General features: G+C 43.0%; 1 protein-coding gene across 1 annotated transcript; it reads left to right on the top strand.

Moving 5' to 3' along the window:
- On the top strand, nt 6,858-19,764 carry LOC108635630 (CD48 antigen-like). Its single transcript, XM_018046542.1, has 4 exons — nt 6,858-6,945; nt 13,869-14,162; nt 17,273-17,536; nt 19,587-19,764. The coding sequence occupies exons 1-4, from the start codon at nt 6,858-6,860 to the stop codon at nt 19,664-19,666; spliced, it is 726 nt and encodes a 241-aa protein (XP_017902031.1). The 3' UTR covers nt 19,667-19,764.

The following is a 20,055-nucleotide window of genomic DNA, read 5'->3' as shown; positions in this document are numbered from 1 at the left end:
CTCTGGTTCCTCTGCCTTTTCTAAATCCATCTTGAACATCTGGAAGTTCACGGATCACGTATTGTTAAAGCTTGGCTTGGAGAATTTTGAACATTACTTTACTAGTGTGTGAGATGGGTGCAATTGGGCAGTAGTCTGAGCATTCTTTGACATTGCCTTTCATTGGGATTAGAATGAAAACTGACCTTTTCCAGTCCTATAGCCACTGCTGACTTTTCCAAATTTGCTGGCATGTTAAGTCAGCAGTTCCACAGCCTCATCTTTCAGGATCTGAAATGGCTCAACTGGAATTCCATCACCTCCACTAGCTTTGTTCATAGTGATGCTTCCTAACGTCCACTTGACTTCACATTCCAGGACGTCTGGGTCTAGGTGAGTGATCACACCATCGTGGTTATCTGGGTCATGAAGATATTTTCTGTATACTTCTTCTGTGTATTCTTGCCACCTCTTCTTAATATCTTCTGCTTCTGTTAGGTCCATACCATTTCTGTCCTTTATCGAGCCCATCTTTGCATGAAAAGTTCCCTTGGTATCCCTAATTTTCTTGCATTAGAACTAGCATCATACTCAGTAGTGAAAAGCTGAAAGCATTCCCTCTGAGATCAGGAACAAGACAAGACAGGACAAGGATGTCCATTCTCTCCACCTTTATTCAGCACAGTTTTGGAGGTTAGCTATAGCAATCAGAGAAGAAAAAGAAGTAAAGGGAATCCAAATTGGAAAAGAAGAAGTTGAAATGTCAATTTTTGCAGAGGACATGATACTCTACATAGAAGATCCTAAAGATGTTATCAGAAAACTACTAGAGCTCATCAATGAATTTGGTAAAGTTGCAGGCTACAAAATTAATACACAGAAATCTATTGTATTTTTATACACTAACAGCGAAAGATCAAAAAGAGAAATTCAAGAAACAATTCCATTCACCATCACATCAAAAAAATAAAATACCTAGGGATAAACCTACCTAAGGAGACAAAAACCTGTGCTTCGAAAACTATAAGTTGCTGATAAAAAAAATCAAAGAAGACATAAACAAATGGAAAGATACACCATGATCATGGATTGGGAGAATCAATATTCGCAAAATGACTATACTACCCAAGGAAATCTACAGATTCAAAGCAACCCCTATCAAATTACTAATGGCAGTTTTCACAGAACATGAACCAAAAAAAATCTCAAAATTTATATGGAAACACATAAGACCCCAGATAGCCAAAGCAATCTTGAAAAAAGAAAAATGGAACTGTAGGAATCAAGCTCCCTGATTTCAGGCTATACTACAAAGCTACAGTCATCAAAACAGTGTGGTACTGGCACAAAAATAGAAATATAGCTCAATGGAACAGGATAGAAAACCCGGAAATAAGCTCATGCACCTATAGTCTAGCTAATTAATCAGATTAAATTAATCTATGATAAAGGAGCCAAGGCTACACAATGTTGGAAAGACATGGAAAAAACATAAATGTCCATCCACAGAGGAATGGATAAAGAAGATATATGTGATAGATAGATAGACACAGATATAGATAGAGATAGAGATAGGATGTCATACATATATATATGTATACACACACACAATGGAATATTACTACTCAGCCACTAAAAAGAATGAAATAATGCCATTTTCAGCAACATGGATGGACCTAGAGAGTGTCATATTGAGTGAAGTAAGTCAGACAGAGAAGGAGAAATATCATATCCCTTCTATATGGAATCTAAGCAACATTGCATAGGAACCTGGAATGTCCATGAACCAAGGCAAATTGGAAGTGGTCAAACAGGAGATGGCAAGAGCGAACATTGACATTCTAGGAATCAGCAAACTAAAATGGACTGAAATGGGTAAATTTAACTCAGATGACTATTACATCTAAGAACTGATGCTTTTGAACTGTGGTGTTGGAGAAGACTCTTGAGAGTCCCTTGGACTGCAAGGAGATCCAACCAGTCCATTCTGAAGGAGATCAGTCCTGCGTGTTCTTTGGAAGGAATGATCCTAAGCTGAAACTCCAGTACAATGGCCACCTCACATGAAGAGTTGACTCATTGGAAAAGACTCTGCTGCTGGGAGGGATTGGGGGCAGGAGGAGAAGGGGACGACAGAGGATGAGATGGCTGGATAGCATCACTGACTCGATGGACGTGAGTATGAGGGAACTCCAGAGTTGGTGATAGACAGGGAGGCCTTGCATGCTGCAATTCATGGGGTCGCAAAGAGTCGGACACGACAGAGCAACTGAATTGAACTGAAAAAGAAATTATACAAATGAACTTATTTGCAAAGTAGGAAGAGACAGACTTAGAAAATGAACTCACAGTTGCTGTCGCCTACAGTAAATGCTGCACTTTCCTTCACCACAACCATGTGTCAGTAGACAGGTTTTTCTGCACACAAGGCATAAGACTCAATCTCGGTTCAGCAACACCTTGACATGAGGAGAGAGAAATAAGGCAAGAAATAACAAAAATAAGTAGAGAAAGGAAAAATAAATGAGCAGTAAGGAAAATCAGGAATGAGCTAATAAGGAATAAAGATTTAATAAAGAGGTGAAAAAAAGAAGATACTAGGGAGGGAAATGCAATTGACCCTGGAACAAAGCAGGTTTGAACTAGACTGGTCCACTTACACATAGATTTTTTTTCCAATATTAAATAATATAGACTACACAATTTGTGACTCATTGAATTTGCAGATGTTGGCCACAAACACAGAGGAACCTCAGATATGGAGGTACTATGGGTACAGATGATCAACTATAATTTATATGTAGATTTTAGACTGTGAGAAGAGTTGGCCCACAACCCACACATAGTTCAAGGGTCGACTGTACATGATGCCAACCCACTCCAGTATTTTTGCCTGGAGAATCCCATGGACGGAGGAGCTTGGTGGGCTACAGTCCATGGGTCACAAAGAGTTGGACACGACTAAGCGACTTCACTTTTCAACTGCCATTCAAATCAGGATTAGCCAAGAGCAACCACAAGGCTTTCACTTCACCAGCGAGGACAGCTGCCGCCCAGCCCATAACAAGCCCATGGCCTCAGCTGCGGCTGCAGCTCCCCCTCAGTAGACACCGGACGACTTCTCACAGTCTTGCCATTGAGACCTACACGCTGAGCTGTGTGTAAACTGCCGGGGTCCAGCCCCGGTGGATCCAGGGAATCCAAAGGTGGGGACGGCGTCAGCGTCTTTGGAAAAATACATATTTAATTACAGATATAGAGAGAGATTAGAAACGGATAGTGTAGTAGGAGATAGTGTAGTGGAGAAAAGGAGGCTGAATCCAGATGGGAATTCAGCCAGAGAAAACGGGAGCAAGAAGGAAGCGACATGGGGGAATCAGTCTTTCTGGAAACTGATCCAACTTCTTTATTTGGGGGTTTGCTTATATACCTTTTGTTACACACAGGGATGAATACAGAGTCACACGGGGGTCAGCAGTCCTGACCTTTATCAAAATCAGGTGCTTCACATAAAAAGGTCTTCGGGATTTTACGATCCTTTCTTTCTGATAACCAAAAAATTATTTTTTCCAAGGGTGTTTTTTCTTAAACCAGGCACCACCCTCCAAATAAAGTTACATTCCTATAGGGTGAGGTTGTAGTGAGTTACAATCAAGAAAGGAATTTATTTAACCCAAGGTTAACATGATTAATCTTAAAGGTTAATGCTTATTTCTCCTATATGCTAAACGGTTAATAATTACTTCTTCCTATATGCTAGTTATATTCATTATAAGGGTAGGGAACATGGAGATTTAGCAGCAAACATCAGCCCAACAAATGAAAATCCTTCCACCAATGCTCCGCTTAAGATCTGTTTAGTCTTAAGATAGTGATAAAGTTACATTTTTGCATAACAAGGACACAGTGATTTATAACAAAGCACAGTGATCTATTACAAAAGAGAAAATCCATTAACTCAAAAAGTCTAGTATTGCTAACCTTAAAAACTACTATATTTCCTTTTCTATAGTCCAAATACATTGATTAATATATTCCCAGGTGCCTAAGGACATGGAGGCCTGGTGGCAATCATTGCCTCAACAAGAAGAAAAAGCCCTATGCTAATTAAGACTCTCAAAATACTCCAAAACTCTCTGTGCTGTTTATGGTTGAGAGGTAGTAAACAATCATGTGGCAGGAGTATGGATAATCCTGTCACACAAGCTAGTCTGTTAGCAGAGAGGTTTGACCCAAGACATCCTTGTCCCACCCAGAGCAGGGAATTAGCAGCAATTATTGACACAACAAATGAAAAACCCTTCGCCAATATAATTCCTAACCAACCCACTATACTAATAATTTCCAACTCCCCAAAAGAATTTGCCTTTAGTAAGTCTAAAACATCTCATGCCTCTCAGATTGGGAGGCTGTAAACAATCACATGTGGCCGGACGAACCTATACAGGTGGGCTAGATAACCTTCAGAGGAGTCCGTAAGCTGAAACACTCTTGTCACGCCCAGGAATTTTTATGGCCTTGGAGCTGCACGTTTACTCCTTCTCCGAGAGAAATGGTTATGCGGGAGAGCCCCCCGTGAAGTCAGAGGTGTACGTGAGAGCATGAAACAGATTCTGGTTTTGGGGTAGATGCTCGAGAACAGGGGGTTTCCTGAGGCTTGATCACGCCTTTGCGTATGCCAAGCCTCCTTCCTCATGACCTTTGCCATGGGCGGAGTTCCTCACGCTCTGTCGTGAGGTGATATTGGAAAATCTGTCAGAGACATTTTCAAGGGAGGACTGGTTTGGGGTTGTCTGGATGTGGAAACAAAATCACGCACTGCCATGACATTCTCAACATTTGGATCATCTAACACAGACACGGGCCACGTGCCCGGCAGCTAGAGCCAGTATCCATCCTGCATGACCCATCACAGAGCCGTGCAACACTCATGGCACTCTGAGAGCAGAATCCAAGTAAAATGAAGACCAGATTTGTCAAGGGCTGGATCTGAGTTTGGTACTACCTTCTCTCACTAAACAAAAAGGGCAAAATCAAGTCTTCTTACAAGACAGAGTCAATAAACCTTGGTTGTGATATTAACTTGGATTTTGCTGGACCTGCGATCCATGGTTCAGCTCTCTTTGACGGTGAGGGCTGTTTTGACTGTGAGGGCTGGCTTGCTGGGTTCCAGCCCATGACCTGGTACAGTGCCAAATGCAACCTGACAAGGAATAACTTTGCAGTGCAGTGAAGGACTGGGGATTTCCAGCTGCATGCTACGGAGTGATTCGGGGGACAGAATTTGGAGGATCAGTTTCACAAAAAGAATACGAAGATCTTGACAGTCAAGTGAATGTTGCTTGCATACTAGGTATCAGCTGCACTCATTTGGGTATTCCAGCTAAATATCAGTTGGATCCCATTACTTCTGTTTCTGCAAAAGTCAACAATTCTGGTTCACATGAAATGAGCTACATTTAGATGGTGTGTCTGGTGTGAAGCTGACGTGTCTTCTGGTAAACAGGAAGAGCATTACTGTTGGAGGCCATAAACTTGGAGTTTCTCTGGGGTGGGAGGTTTATCTAAATGTAGAAACCTCTAGGAAGAGATATCAGAAGAGGGGTCTTGATACAATTCCCCTGTGACCAGTAGGCTTCGTTTTCCCTCTCCTGATCCGCAGACATCAAAAGGATAATCAATGGATAATCTACAAAAGAACTGTATTTTTAAAGTGTGGACAATTTTAAGTAAAACAGCTATCTAGCTAAATAGAAATTACCTATCTAGTTATCAAAGCTGCAATCCTCCAGTCACCTATGCATTACTTAGTCAATGAAGAAATTAATCAGATGATCTATGAAAGAAATGGAGTTTTATTCAAGCTAAACTGAGGATGGTAACCCAGGAACAGCCTCTCAAAAAGCTCCAGAAACTGTTCTACCAGTTTTAGGTCCACGCCTGGTTGTACAGGTTTTCTCTTTTCATTTATTTACTTATTCTGGCTGTGCTGGGCCTTGGTTGCTGCTCACAGGCCTTCCCTAGCTGCAGCGGCCAGTGGGGGCTGCCCTCTAGTGGTGGCTCACAGGCTTCGCACTGTGGTGGCCGCTCGGGTCGTGGAGCATGGGCGCTGGAGCATGCGGGCTTCGGTAGTTGCGGCTCTCACGCTCAGAAGGCGCAGCTCCCAGGCTCCAGAGCTTGGGCTCTATAGTTGTGGCACATGGCTTAATTGGCCCATAGCAAGTGAAATCTTCCTGGGAGCAGGGATCAAACCCATGTCCTCTGCATTGGCAGGCAGATTCTTTACCACTGGCCCACCAAGGAAGTCCTATATAGGTTTATGAGATAGACGGCTGTACATTAAACGATGTAGAGAGTTTGCAAACTCCTGATCTCTAAGTGCAAAGTGATGGGGCATGGTGACCCCTTACGAGTTCAAGAAGGAATGTTGCCTATTAAGGAGTTGCCTTGGTGCTAGGGAGAATGACTGAGCAAGTATTTCTGCCAAGACAGAGGTTTGGTGGATGCATAAGGCAGATAAACAATGCACAGTAGAGGAGACCAAGGAGACCAAGGGTTGGAGAAAGTATTATGCTTAAAATGTTCTTGACTTCTCTTAGAATATGAATTTCCATTTCATCAACTTCAATGCAGAAAATTATTAAATTCTTGGGGCCAATAATGAAATAAATTTGGGGGAACTTTTTAAATTAACACATTTCTTAAATTTTTCTTTTTGCCCTCAGCTACAAATGTTCAGAAACTCAAAATGTCAATATTCTACAAATAAAGCAAGTCCTGTGTCCAGGGTTTCTCAAACACACTACTGACACTTCAGATCACATCACTCTCCATTTGAGGGAGGGGTCCTGTGCAATGAATTCTGTTTCACAGCAGCCATGGCCTCTATCCAGCAGCACTCCAGCCCCACAACATCACCTCCCAGTCAAGAAAATGTCTCCAAATGTTCCCAGGTGTTCGCTGGCGGTAGGGTCTGCAGGTAAAATTACGGGAGACACATTTATACTAAAAACATTATTCATTATTTATCTCAAATTAAGTATAGGTGAGTCTTCTATATTTTTTATTTGCTAATTCTGGCAATCCTCCTGAGAGACAACAGCACCTTCATCTCCTCCATTTCCCCCTATTTGAGAATCACTGCTCTAATCCACAAGGAGAATGGAGAAAGAGTACAGTGATGGGAGGTGAGGAAAGTTATGATCAGTTTTTGCGTTTTGTGAGATGAGGGACTGCCAGAGTTTGTGATAAGACAGGAGGGCCTTGCATTGCGCAATTCATAGGGGTCGGCAAAGAGTCGGACACAGCAGAGCAACTGAATTGAATGAGAAAAGAAATTATGAGCAAATGAACTTGATCTTTGCGAAATGTATGAAGTAGACCAGAAACTTAGAAAATGACTCAGTTGCTGTCGCCTACAGTAAATGCTGCACTTTCTTCACCACAACATGTGTCAGTAGACAGGTTTTTCTGCAAGCACAAGGCATAAGACTCAATCTCGGTTCAGCAACACCTTGAATGAGGAGAGAGAAATACTAGGCAAGCATAAAAAATATAAGTTAGAAAAGATAAAATAAATGAAGCAGTAAGGAAAGATCGAATGAGCTAATAAGGAAAAAGATTTAATAAAGAGGTGAAAAAAAGAAGATATCTCAGGGAGGGAAATGCAATTGACCCTGAAACAAAGCAGGTTTGAACTAGAAACTGGTCAGCATTACAATAGATTTTTTTCGTCAATTTTAAAATAATATAGAACTACAGCATATTGTGACTCTCTGAATTTGCTATAGATGTTGGCCACAAACACAGAGGAACCTCAGATATGAGGTACTATGGGTACAGATGATCAACTTATAATTTTATGTGGTAGATTTTTAGATGTGAGAAGAGTTGGCCACAAACCAAGCATAGTTAAGGGGTCGCTGTACATGATCTAACCCCTCGAGTATTTTTGCCTGGAGAATCCATGACGGAGGAGCTTGTGAGGCTACAGTCCATGGTCACAAGAGTTGGACACGACTAAGCGATCTTCACTTTTTCAACTGTGCGATTCAAATCAGGAATTAGCCAAGAGGCCACAAGGCTTTCATTCACAGCGTAGGGGACAGAGCTGCCAGCCAGCCATCAAGCCCATGGCCTCAGCTGCGGCTGGGCAGCTCCCTCAGTAGAACGCGGTAAGACTTCTCACAGTCTGCCATTTGAGACCTACACGCTGAGCTGTGTGTAACTGCGGGGTCCAGCCGCCTGGTGGATCCAGGGTAATCCAAAGGTGGGGGACGGCGTCAGCGTCTTTGGAATAAACTATTTAATTAAGATATAGAGAGAGATTTAGTAAACAGGATAGTGTAAGTAGGGATTAGTTAGTGGAGAAAATAGGAGGCTGAAGTCCAGGATGGGAATTCAGCCAGAGAAAAGGGACAAGAAGGAAGAGCGACATGGGGGAATCAGTCTTTCTGGAAAACTGATGCAACTTCTTTATTTGGGGTTTGCTTATATACCTTTTGTGTTACAACAGCAGGGATATCAGAGTCACACGGGGGTCAGCAAGTCGCTGACTTTATCAAATCAGGTCTTCAATAAAAGGTCTTTCGGGATTTAAACGATCCTTCTTTTTGATAACCAAAAAATTATTGTTCGGCAAGCGGTGTTTTTCTTAAACCAGGCCCACCCTCAAATAAAAGTTACATTCCTAAGGGTGGAGGTTGTAGTAGTTACATCAAGAAAGGATTTATTTAAACCCAAGGTTAACATGATTATCTAAAGAGTTAATGGGCTTATATTCTCCTATAATGCTTAACGGTTAATAATTACTTCTTCGGCTATATGCCTAGTTATATTCATTATAGGTAGGGAACATGAGAATTATAGAGGCAAGAAATTCAAGCCAACAAATGAATCCTTGCACAATGTCGCGCTTTAAGATCTGTTATAGTCTTAAGATAGTGAATAAGTTAATTTTGGCTAAACAAGGACTAGCATGTGATTTATAACACAAGCACAAGTGATCTATTACAAAGAGAAAATCCTATTAACTGCAAAAAGTCTTAGTAATTTGCTAACGCTTAAAACTACTAAATATTTCTTTTCTATGTGTCAAATAGAATTGATTAATAATTATGTCGCAGGTGCCTAAGGACAATGGAGGCCGCTGGTGCAATCATTGCTCAACAAGAAGAAAAAGCGCTATGCTAATTAAGACTTCTCAAATACTACCAAATACTCTGCTGTGCTGATTTATGGTTGGAGGTAGTAAAAGACATGTGGTGCAGGAGTATGGATAATCTGATCACACAAGCTAGTCTGTTAGCAGGAGTTTGACCGTCGAAAACATCGCTTGTCCACCAGAGAGCAGGGAATTAGCAGCAGATTATTGACATAACAATGAAAAACCCTTCGCGCAATATAATTCCTGAACCAACCGGCACTATACTAAATAATTTCCAGAATCCCAAAAGAATTTGCCTTTAGTAAGATCTAAACATCTCATGATGCTCCAGATTGGAGGGCTGTAAACAATCAGCAGATGTGGCCGGGACGAACGGGGCATAAAAAAAAGTAACAGGTGGCTAAGATAAGCTCAAGAGGAGTCCGTAAGGCTGAAAAGCACTGCTTGTCGACGCCAGGAAATTTTTATAGGCCTTGGAGTGGCGTTCACGTTTACGTCCTTCTCCGAGAGAAAATGGTTAATGGCGGGAGAGCACCCCGTGAAATCAGAGGTTGTACGTGAGAAGCATGAAACAGTATATTTGGTTTTTGGGGTAGATGGTGCGAGAAAGAAGGGGGTTTCCTGAGGTTGATCACGGCCTTTGACGCTAGTGCACAGCTGCGTTGCCTCATGAGACTTTGCATGCGGAGTTCTACATGCTGTCGTGCAGGTGATATGACAACTGTGAACTGTGATGTTGAGAAGACTCTTGAGAGTCACTTGGACTGCAGGGAGATCCGACCAGTCCATTCTGAAGGAGATCAGCCCTGGGATTTCTTTGGAAGGAATGATGCTAAAGCTGAAACTCCAGTACTTTGGCCACCTCATGCGAAGAGTTGACTCATTGGAAAAGACCCTGATGCTGGGAGGGATCGGGGCAGGAGGAGAAGGGGACAACAGAGGATGAGATGGCTGGATGGCATCACCGACTCGATGGACATGAGTCTGAGTAAACTCTGGGAGTTGGTGATGGACAGGAGGCCTGGTATGCTGCGATTCATGGGGGTCACAAAGAGTCGGATACAACTGAGTGACTGAACTGAACTGAACTGAATCTTCCAAGTATTATACCAAGTATTTTATGTGTATTGATTATTTGAATTAATATTTATGTGTATTGATTGATTATTTGAATTAATCAAATTATATTCTAAGCATTTTATTTCTGTTTCTCTGGGTCAGGGTTCTTTAGAGAAAAAGAATCAATGGGATATAGAGAGAGAGTGAGTCTCACACAGTTTTCCAGGTGGCGCTAGTGGTAAAGAACTCGCCTGCCATAGCAGGTTAGACATAAGAGATGTCAGTTTGATCCCTGGGTCGGGAAATTACCCTGGAGAAGGGAATGGCAATCCACTCTAGTATTCTTGCCTGGAGAATAGACAGGGACAGAGGAGCCTGGGGGGCTACAGTCCATGAGGTCACACAGAGTCAGACATGACTGAAGTGACTTAGCACACACACATAGTTATGGAAGCATAATCCATATTCTGTACTTCTCTGGAGAAGTCCCATGATCTGCCACCGGTAAGATGAAGGCCAAGAAAGTTCCTTGTGTAGTTTCAGTAGAAATCCACAGATCTGAGACTACATAGACTCACAATTTGAGTTTCTACACTCTGTAATCTTCATTCTCAGTAGACTCAACTTCATTCATCCTTCCACAAAGAGGCTTCAGGGAAGCCAGTGGTCTAAGCTGTAGTTCAAGTCCTAAGGTCCAAGGACCAGGGGCACTGATGCTCAAGGATAGAAGAAGATGGAATACCCCAACTCACAGTAGACAGAAATTTGCTTTTATTCTTTCCTTTTTGTCCAATTCTGGGCCTCAGCAAGTTGGATGACGCTTGCCACATTGGTGAGGGTGATCTTCTCTACCCAGTCAAATTTGAATGACCGATTCAAATGCTAATCTCTGATTAAAAAAAAAAAAACCCGTTATAACCATCCAGAAAGAATGTTTTACAAGCTATCTGGGCATCCTTTAACTCAGTAAACTTGATACTTGAACTTCACCATCACAAACTCTGTAAGATAAACTGAAATGAAGGCAGAGAGGTCAGGTAAAATGTTGGCAGTTACACAGCTAATAAGTGACAAGGTCAGGATTTGAATAGTCTAATTCCTGAGCCCATGTTCTACAATGGAAATGACTTTAATTTATAAGATTCACTTTCTGTCCTTAGGAAGCTTCTAATCTGGTGATAAAGGCAAGTAATAGGTATTAAATGGATCACTTTAATATGATCTGAGTTTGAATATATAGGCATGAACAGGATGTTGCAGCTGTCCCTCCCCCTTCCTTTACCACTGTGAGTAATGATTTAAAAAAAAAAAAACATCCTGGTAGATGGCGGTGACTTCCTCCTTAGAAATGGGTTGTGCTATATTCTTCAGCATATTTCTGAGACTTGATGGAAAGTCTACCAAGGATGCCTAAGCCAACAGTTTTCATCAGAATGAAGGAGGTAAGATTTTTGCCTCTTTGGGGGTATTTGGCATTGTCTGGAGACATTTTTGAAGATCCCAACTGGAATGATGTTACTGGCATCTAGTGAGCTGAGGCCAGGGAGGCTACTACACATTTTACAATACACAAAGACATCTCTGCAAAAGGATTTCCTGACCAAAAATGTCACTAGTGCCAAGGCTGAAAAACACTGACCCAGGCTGTTTATTAAAACAGCTTTTATTAACTCTCATGGAAACAAGCAATGGAATGAGAACAAGTCTAGAATATGTGTCCAATAATTTTGAAATCCTAAAGAGAATGTATGCTCCTGAAGAGGCTGTATGGTCTAAGAGGTGAGAGACTCTGTCTACATTGCTGGTGTTGGAGCCTGGCACATGACCTGGCACGTAGTCATTGTTCAAATATTGTCATTTGGACTGACTGATTATGTCACAGAGATTATAGAGCATGGGATGGACCAATCAGAAGCACTGTAGAAATTGATGCCTAAGTGTGTCTCTGAATGCAACAGGCATAGGATAAATGCTCCATAACTAACTGTTCAATGGATAGTTGGAAGGATTAATGACTAGGAACTTGAAAGACCTGGGGCCATAGGTATTTTTAATCTTTATTCAAAAGAATGTTTTTGTAAATGATAGACATGTGGAAAGTAACAGCCTATGGGAAAACCCAAATGAACTTTTTGGCCAACCCCCAAAACAGGTGTAGATACAATGCTGAGCAATGTGAGGTTTTGTGTAACAGTATTTGAGGTAAGAGTGATAGAGATTTATTTCCACTTTCCTCTATTAGCTTCTTCCTACGGCTATTTCTCAGTGCAGGAGACATAAGAGACACGGGTTCTATCCATGCGTTGGTAAGATCTCCTAAAGAAGGGCATATCAACTCCAATATTCTTGCCTGGAGAACCCCCATGGACAGAAGGGCCTGGTGGGCTCCAGTCCATAGGGCTGCAAAGAATCAGACATGACTGAAGCGACTCAGCACTCACTGCTCTTTCTCAGTCTGTACATTTATACAGAGATTTCTCTCATTTACAAGAGTCAGCAGACCTCCCTTCATCTTTATCTTCTGGCTATCATCCTTTTCTTCTTGCCTTCATGAAACCAGGTCTTTAAGAACTGAGGCTTATACAATTTGGGGTGCTCTCATGAGAAAAAGAATAGAACTCTAAATGCAAATAGGAACGAAAAGAAGTGTAGTTAGAATGAGAAAAGAAGTCCCAATGTGGGGCAAGTTTTTAAAACCTGAACAAATACAAAGATCACAAAAGCCAGAAAAATAGCACAATCTTTTTGTTAATAAAATGCTCACTCTTCTATAATACTTTGTCACTGAATAACTCTTGTTCCCCTTCATTTCAAACTTGTATCTCCTTTACTTCTTGCCTATTGCTGTGTGTGCTCAGTTGCTCAGCTGTGTCTGACCCTTTGCAGCCCCGTGGACCCGCCAGGCTCCTCTGTCCATGGAAATTTCCAGACAAGAATACTGGAATGGTTTGCCATTTCCTATTCCAGGGGACCTTCCCAACCCAGGGATCGAACCCGTGTCTCTTGTGTCTGCTGCATTGGCAGGCGTATTCTAGCTGCCACTAATGCCAACTGGGAAGCCACTGCTAGAGAGCTAAACTGAGTCACAGAGAGCACAAGCACAGAGGGGAAAGGTAACTTATCATTTGATTTGAAAATGTCCTGGTATGAGAGTAAGGAAGGGAGGCAGGGCTAGCTCAGTGTCCCTTGTCTTTATCATCTAGGGTAGAATTAGATGGATTATAAGCACGTTGCCTATCCCCATGCCCACTTCTCAAGCTCTAAAGTGAAAAAGTGAAAGTGAAGTCGCTCAGTCGTGTCCGACTCTTTGCGACCCCATGGACTGTAGCCTACCAGGCTCCTCCGTCCATGGGAATTTCCAGGCAAGAGTACAGAGTTGGGTTGCCATTTTCTTCTCCAGGATATCTTCGCAACCCAGGGTTTGAACCCAGGTCTCCCGCATTGCAAGCAGATGCTTTGCCATCTGAGCCACCAGGGAAGACTCTCAAGCTCTCACTTTCACTGAATTCCTGATCAGGGGTCAGGTCCTCTGATAAAGATCATACTCTCTCCTCCCAAGCACAAATTTCTCCCTTCTTCCTTGTTCCAACAGCCCAGGCTTTGGCTACTGGGCAGCTCTGTTTTCTCTAAAATGGGTCCCACTCATTCTGACTTCCATTGGCAGGCTATTCAAAATATGCAACCCCCGGCGACAATGTGAGTCTACAAATCTCCAATCTGCCTAAGAACCACAGATCACTCACCTGGTTTTATACTACTGACCAGAAGATTGTAGAGTGGGAATCTGGGGAGCCTACTAAGTACTTCGATACTAAATTTAAGGACAGGGCCACGCTTGATTCTCGTGGCACACTGCACATCAGCAAGGTCCAGAAGGAAAACAGCAGTACTTACCTCCTGAGGGTGCTGAAGGACAGTGGACACGAGGAGGAATACAAGATCTCTCTGATGGTGCTTGGTGAGTTACGGTAACCAAAGGGCTAGTCCCCACTCTGGGACCCCAGAAAGATCACTGGGAAGCTTCCTGGTGATTCTGGGGACTCTCCATGGGACGGGGAGAGAAAACCTCAGGACAGGCTTAATCCATTTCTCCTGGAGCCAGTTCCACTTGGAAGTGAGTCTGGGCCAGCAGACCCCAAAGTAGATAACTTTGGGACATTTGAAACCTCTTCTGACATTAGAGAGTCTAAGATTTGAAGAGGAAGGAGACAACAAAGATGGTTTCCTCTCTGTTCTCTTCATGTTCTCTTGTGGTCAATCCAAATCAGTTCTGACTTCTTCTTTTCAACTGATTTTTTGGTTGTACTGGGTCTTCCTTGCTCCATGCAGACTTTCTTGAATTGTGGCAAGTGGGGGTTACTCTTTGTTGTGGTGCATGGGCTTCTCATTGTGGTGGAGTCTCTGATTGTGGAGCATGGGTTCTAGGCATGTGGGCTTCAGTAGCTGCAGCTTGCTGGCCCTAGGATGTGTGGGCTTCAGTAGTTGTAATGCATGGGCTTAGTTGCTCTGCAGTATGTGGCATCTTTCCGGACCAGGGATGGAACCCGTGTCCCCTGCATTGGCAGGTAGATTCTTAACCACTGGACCACACTTACTGGCTGTGTGACCTTAGAGAAAGATCTTGACATCTCTGTCCCATTAGGTAAGATTCTGTTAATGGCAAGTAATGGACACCAACTTGATATACCTTTAGCAAAAAAGGAGTTTTTTTTAAGCTATGACTTCTTAAAGCAATGAAAGAAGTTTAGAAGAGTTGAAAAGGATTGAAGAGGAGGAAGAATGAGAGCCTGGCTCAGTCCAGAGCCTCTAGCCACTGGAATCTTTCGTGTGAATGTGGGTCCCTGCCAGTACAGTCTATCTCTCTCAGAGTCTAGGCTTTCATATGTCTTAGTTTAAATTCTCAAGAAAGAGAAATTGACTAGCCCATCTTGGTTCGGGTATGTGATTTAAACTCTTAGGGTCCAAAGACTCAGCTTATAAGGCAGAAACTTGGTTCTTGGGGAGATTGTCAATTATGAGAGGAGGAGGGCTGGGCAGACATCCAAGGGAGATGTGCCCCTCAGAGACTTGAGTTCCTCATCATATTGTGAGGATAATTATACCTTTTTATGATGTTATGAGAATCAAAGTAGGTAATGAAAGTGAAAACAGTTTTACAATGCTGGAACCTGCCTTGTGGTCCAGTGGTTAAGAATCTACCCTTCCACTGCAGGGGGCGTGTTGAGTTCAATTCATGGTTGGGGAACAAAGACCCCACACGCTGCATGGTGCAGTCAAAAACAATAAAATTGTAACAAAAAAAATGTGCCAGAAGATCTTGTGTCTGGTGAGGAGCCTTAAAAAATGCTAAAATCCTGCAAACAATGAAGAAATTGTATATACTCATATCCCTCTAACACGGGTCATGATGGCCCCTGGTCTAAGAGGCTAGAATTGCCTTCTTGCTACTTCCTCCATATCATATGTCCTAAAATTGCAAGATGTATTAGCAACATGAAATATTCAAAGGTTCCTACAGAGATTTATTAAAAAAAGATCTGAAATATACATCATTTACCAGATTTTGTGGCAAATATTCCCATCACAGCCAACTGTAAACTGCTATCAGTTTCATTTTACAACCAACTTGCAAAATTTCTGAATATCATACAAGCCATAAGCCTACGTGGCTTTAGTACACTTGCCTCTGGATAAAGCTCTGAGGATGCAATTAGTGGAAGGATCATCCTTCTGTCCAGCTCCGGAATTTCTAAAGCTCAAAGTGGGCATCTTGGAACCAGACTGCTCCATCTGGCTCTGGAGTGCTCAGGGCCGAGCTGCTTACTATGGGAAATGCAAAAGGTTCATAAGACTTGAGGCCAGACCACAGGAAATGAATAAGCATATGAAGATTGCTCATGTAAAGTATGCAAGAGGAGTCCAGCAATGTGATAAGGCTTCATGGAGGAGATGGATCTCGAGTTCAGGAGGTCAGATTGGTAGAGCTTCCATCGCCCTTCACAGACATACAACCCAGAAGTCAGCTCGGATTGGGTCAATTCTCTGCTACATTTCAATCCTATGACTTCTGAGCTGCATTGATTCTGCAGGTGTTTTACCCTTGACCAGAAGGAAAAGACCTCAGAGGATTTCAGGTAAAGCAGTCCTAGTCAAGGAAGGAGCAGATGATGGGATTACATCTCAACCCATCTGCCCGCAGGGTGAAAGCAGTGATGATGCTGTGACCTTCAACATGCTTACATCACACTCAGCAAAAGCACTTACTCACAGATGATGGTACTGTATCTTACTAACACTGTGCTATGAAGTAGGGTCATTTCCATGTGAGAAGGCGTTCAGAGGGTTAGTTGTCTTGCCTCTCAGAGCCACTGTGTCAGAGCCAAGTCCACGACCCAAGCTTGTCTCACTGTGAAGGGAGTATTTTGTCTTTTCTGTTGCATAACAGCTTCATCCCTACATACATCCATTCCTACATCCATTCACCTTTCCCTTCATCAGGATACCTGCTCTGTGGCAGGCACTGAGATGCCCAAGTTAACAGATGCAATTCATCACTACCAGCTTGTGCTGGGAGATCCATGAGGTTCTCTGTAGTTCTGCCAGAGTTCAGGAAAGGTGTAGAGTGCTATCTCTTACAGGACTCTCATTGTATCTGAGCCCAAGAACTCTTGAAGGACTGACTGATGGGCTAAGGTGCCAAGTGTGGGTCATTGCTAGAGAAGGGGCCCTGAGTAGCTCAGACAGTTGGAATATCAAGTACAACTCTAGCTGATCTCTGTGCTAAAACTCTGCTGTTCTTTCTCACCCACAGATGGGCATATCTCCATTTTGTTTCTGGGTAACTGGCTCCCCCTTCTGGATTGAGTTTAGCTTCACGCCAAGGAGTAGCTCTTTCCCTCTGAAGCCTACAGAGGTCAAAATTGCCCACTAGCTCTCTCTACAGGGCCCTCTTCCCCGTGGCTGCTCCTCAGGACCTCCCTTTGCACTTTGTTGGCTAAACCCTCCCAGCATAAAAGCTTCATAAATGCATAAACCCCTTGTCTCATCTTATAACATCTTAATCTTCAGACCCTGTACCAAAGCCTGTCATAACAGTTAAGAAAAGACAGAAAATGAACACCTGCTACCTGACACTATCCTGTGGGATCCAGGACCAATCTGTAACCTACACTTGGTATTGGGAATCAGGGTCCTTTCCAGAAGAGCTACAGAGCAGTGTGCTTGAAGATGTCCACACACCACAAAGCTACTCAAAGTCTTATACCTGCCAAGTCAGCAATCCTATAAGCAGCCAACGCAATACAATCCACTTCACTTCACCCTGTGTACAAGGTAAGAGTCTCTCCCAAGGGAGCTGACATGGGCACAGGGTAGTTTTCTCTTGAATGAAGAAAAGTGTGGGGATCTTTTCCCGCTGCCTGTCATAGAGTTTGGTGGAGAATCCCAAAGGCACCAGTGAGGTGTGGTAGACTTGGACTCTCCTTGTGTCTCTGACATCGTCACTCAGCAAGCTTCCTCACCTTTGTGGAGCTCAGTGTCCTCACCTGCAAAGGGCTCTCACGTCCCCTTTGCCTGTCCTGCTTTAATAAGTGCATGGTCCTGGAATCTGAGGGCAGGGTCCTTGCAGGATAAACTGAGATTTCAAGATGAGTAGGGAGGAAAAAGGCAAGTAGAGGAACAGTCCAGATAGTGTTGTACAGCGACATAAAGATGTTTCTGGTAGACAGCAAAGGAAAGAAGGGCCAAGAAGTGGTCGAGGACAAGTGAGGAGCAAAAGAAAGAAGGGCCAAATGGATGAACATGAGTGGGAACGCGTGGTGAGCAACAGAGCCTGGCCCTAGGACTGAGATTCTCTGCTCTTCCCAGGTGTATGCCCCTTGATAAAGTTGGAAAGGCAAACTCTGGGTTTCCTGTTTGAGATTTCTCTGTTTCCTGGGAGGCCCCACTCAATAGAGCATCACTCCTGGCTCTCTCTCAAGCCTACACACGTCCAATTGTGGGGTAGCTACGATTATAGATTTTGGAATCTATTAATCTGGGATTAATCCTGTGACTATTACTTATTAGCTAAACAAGTGACTTAGCTTCTCCAAGTCATGTCCTTCTTAAATAAGACAAATAACAGTTCTTATCGCATACTGTTCTGAGAATTAAACTAGACAATACAGGTAACTACCTAGCACAGTATCAAAGAAGCCTTCAGTGAGTGGTGGTTAAATTAGACCCACCAAGTCCTTTTAATTCTAGAGACACTAGGGATTTGGGGGCCACTTGATACACTTGAATCACTCTCTTCAGCATTCTAGGCCCTGTACTCTCCACACCCCTGGAATCACATCCCCAAGCCCTGGTGTACACATCTCTCCAGAATAACTCGTACCCGTGGTGCCAACATTTACCTGAGACCCTCTGCACGCCCAGTCACCAGGAATCGTGGCTCCTGGGGAGATGGCTCTTCCATGGTCTTCCTGGACCCAGTCTACCCTGCTCGCCTATGCTGATTTCTTTGCCTCTGCTCCTATATGTGAACTACAGAAACTATAAGTTCTGTGTTCTTCCCAACCAACTGGTCATGTCTTCTAGTCTTTCATGATAATGCCCTGCTTTTCCACCACTGAAGATCCAGTATAAGACTTTGGTGTCTGACCATGAGACCACCAGTTGGCTGGGTGGTTCTAAAATCACCTTTATGTCAACACCATACCCTGAGATCCAGAGAAAGGAAGAGACACAGCCCTTGTTCTTTATAGAATGAAAGTGACTGCCCATTCACAGAGAGGATGAAAGCAAGAATACATTTCTCTTTTGAGGTCTAAGCCCATCTTGTTACTTTTCAGCTACCTAAATTATCCTAGAAGAGCATCCTGAATTCCCCTTCTGTAATTTATCACTCTCCTCTCCTTCTCTCCCTTGCTCTACACTTCTGTATCTCCTAGTTTCCTTTTTTTTTTTTTTTTCTTCCCCACCGAGTTGGTACTGATGGTTGGTAGTGTGGATCAACAGGCAGTGCTTTCTCCCCTAAACTTAGCATACAGTATCATATGAACTACTGCACTCGAAGGTCTGCCCTACTTAACTGCTGTCCAGTGTAGGAGAATGATTCTTTGCTAGGCCCACAGACATGCCAAGATGATCTTCATGTACAGGACTCAGCTAAGCCAGTAATATTTAAAGGATTTCTGTGTTCTTTCTACCTTACATCTGGGAGATTCAGCTCTTGCTCATCTGGGAAAAAGGATGTGCAGGGCACACTGTGCCTGGATTCAGAGAGGAGACACACTCCCTTGCTATGGAAGCTCCCATGCCAATGTCCAGCACCCCTTCCCCTTCTCAACAAATTAATCAGGACACCTAAATGTTTTGCATTTTCTTACTCTTTCAGCCTCCTCCTCTGGAGTAGCTTGGACTGCAACTTGGCTAGTGATCATGGTAACCACTGTTCTCAATCTCCTCTGGACCTGAGAAGAGCTAACTAGAGTGAAACTTCAAGGTTGCAAGATCTTGCCCTCATTGACAATCGGCTCTTAACCAGGACAGAAGCTCTGGCTATATGGAATAAGGCAATGGACTGAGATGTCTAAAAGAACATTCAAATGAAGTTTTTATAATCACAGTAATATTTTATTTTATGCTTTCTAATTGGCTTTCTAGCATACATATACATATGTGCTTTCCTACCACAAACGGGCAGAATGTATTCTGCAATGTTTTGTTTCAATAAACAATGCTATAATTGTCAAAATTGATTGTGGAATCCTAGGATCCAAAAAGCCCATCAAATCGACAAAGCTCTCTCACCATTCTATTTCATTACAGGATGGCAAGAGCTCCCAGGCCCACCACCGGCATAA

The sequence above is a fragment of the Capra hircus genome, chromosome 3 (assembly GCF_001704415.2).
Source record: "Capra hircus breed San Clemente chromosome 3, ASM170441v1, whole genome shotgun sequence".
Taxonomy (NCBI): domain Eukaryota; kingdom Metazoa; phylum Chordata; class Mammalia; order Artiodactyla; family Bovidae; genus Capra; species Capra hircus.
Note: the sequence above shows the minus strand (reverse complement) of the source record. Positions and strands in the feature narration are given on the sequence as shown.

Coding starts and splice junctions, on each gene's coding strand:
- LOC108635630 (XM_018046542.1), top strand. CDS start 6,858: ATGGCCTCTATCCAGCAGCACTCCAGCCCCACAACATCACCTCCCAGT. Junction 14,163..17,272: donor GATCTCTCTGATGGTGCTTG/GTGAGTTACGGT, acceptor CTTAATCTTCAG/ACCCTGTACCAAAGCCTGTC. Junction 17,537..19,586: donor CACTTCACCCTGTGTACAAG/GTAAGAGTCTCT, acceptor TTACTCTTTCAG/CCTCCTCCTCTGGAGTAGCT.